Genomic DNA, 971 nt, shown 5'->3' on the forward strand with positions numbered 1-971 from the left:
GCGAATCACGCGAGATCACGCGAGATCACGCGAGATCACGCGAGATCACGGCACGCGAGATCACGCGAGATCACGCGAGATCTCCCGAGAGGCGCTGCCGGGACGCCGAGGCGAGTGCCGTGCCAGCTCCCGTTTGTGTGCAGTGGACAGGGCCTCCCCCCCCCCCCCCCCCACACCTTGCGTGTTGTGGAGGAGTGTGTGCCTCGCACCTCGCCGCAGGTGAACGAGATCTTCGAGATGGTCGACCGGAACGGTGACGGCCGAATAGACTTTGAGGAGTTCGTCCAGGCGATTACGGCCGAGAGCCTCCCCCGATAGGGGGCATTAGGGGGGCGAGATTGGCATTGCACTGTGTGCCCGCACGCGAGCAGCCGTGGGCGCGTCGGTGCCGTGTCTGGATGGCGGTCGGCCCGCGGCGGTCCGAGAGAGCACGTCGAGCCCAGCGATGGTGCTTGCGTCCTTGGTCGCCTGGCGCGGGGCGGCCGGTGGCCGGAGCGGTGGCCGGTGGCTGGTGCGGAGAAAGGGCGCTGGGCTCCCGCCGGTGGGGCGGTGGGCAGAGCGAGCACTGGCCACTGCGCCGAGACGCCGCGACGGGCGGGCGGGCGGGCGAAGGGGGGGGGGGGGGGGGGGTCCGCTCTGGTCCTGAAACATGTCTTGGGCATGCCCATGCAATCCGTTTCCGTTTCCCACTCGGCACCCTCGGTCTGTGTGCGTGGGGGCCATGTGCATGGGTCATATATTCTTGGGGGGACCCGTCTTGGGTCATACACATGAAACATGTGGGGGCTTTTTTCGTTTAACCGGGCCGCTCCGCGGCCGCGCATCGGCAAAAATGTTACACCGTATTTACGTAGTGCATGCATTTCCCGAGAACCTCGCGGCTGAGACACCGAGTCTAAAGAACAGTGTGCCTCACGGAGAGCGTTCAGACCGGCGAGAAAAGCACCTTGAAGGGCGCGCGCTGAAACACG

General features: G+C 66.0%; 1 protein-coding gene across 1 annotated transcript in view; it reads left to right on the forward strand.

The window, feature by feature from the left end:
* The window catches only part of gpmA (2,3-bisphosphoglycerate-dependent phosphoglycerate mutase), a gene marked incomplete at both ends in the record, with an annotated part of 1862 nt that extends 1544 nt beyond the window's left edge, over window positions 1-318 (forward strand). The window contains one exon of the mRNA XM_005788266.1: window positions 220-318. Within this exon, the coding sequence (XP_005788323.1) occupies window positions 220-318 (99 nt within the window). The remainder of the gene's footprint in view (window positions 1-219) is intronic.
* Window positions 319-971: the final 653 nt, after the last annotated feature.

This window comes from Emiliania huxleyi (assembly GCF_000372725.1).
Source record: "Emiliania huxleyi CCMP1516 chromosome Unknown EMIHUscaffold_137, whole genome shotgun sequence".
Lineage (NCBI taxonomy): Eukaryota > Haptophyta > Isochrysidales > Noelaerhabdaceae > Emiliania > Emiliania huxleyi.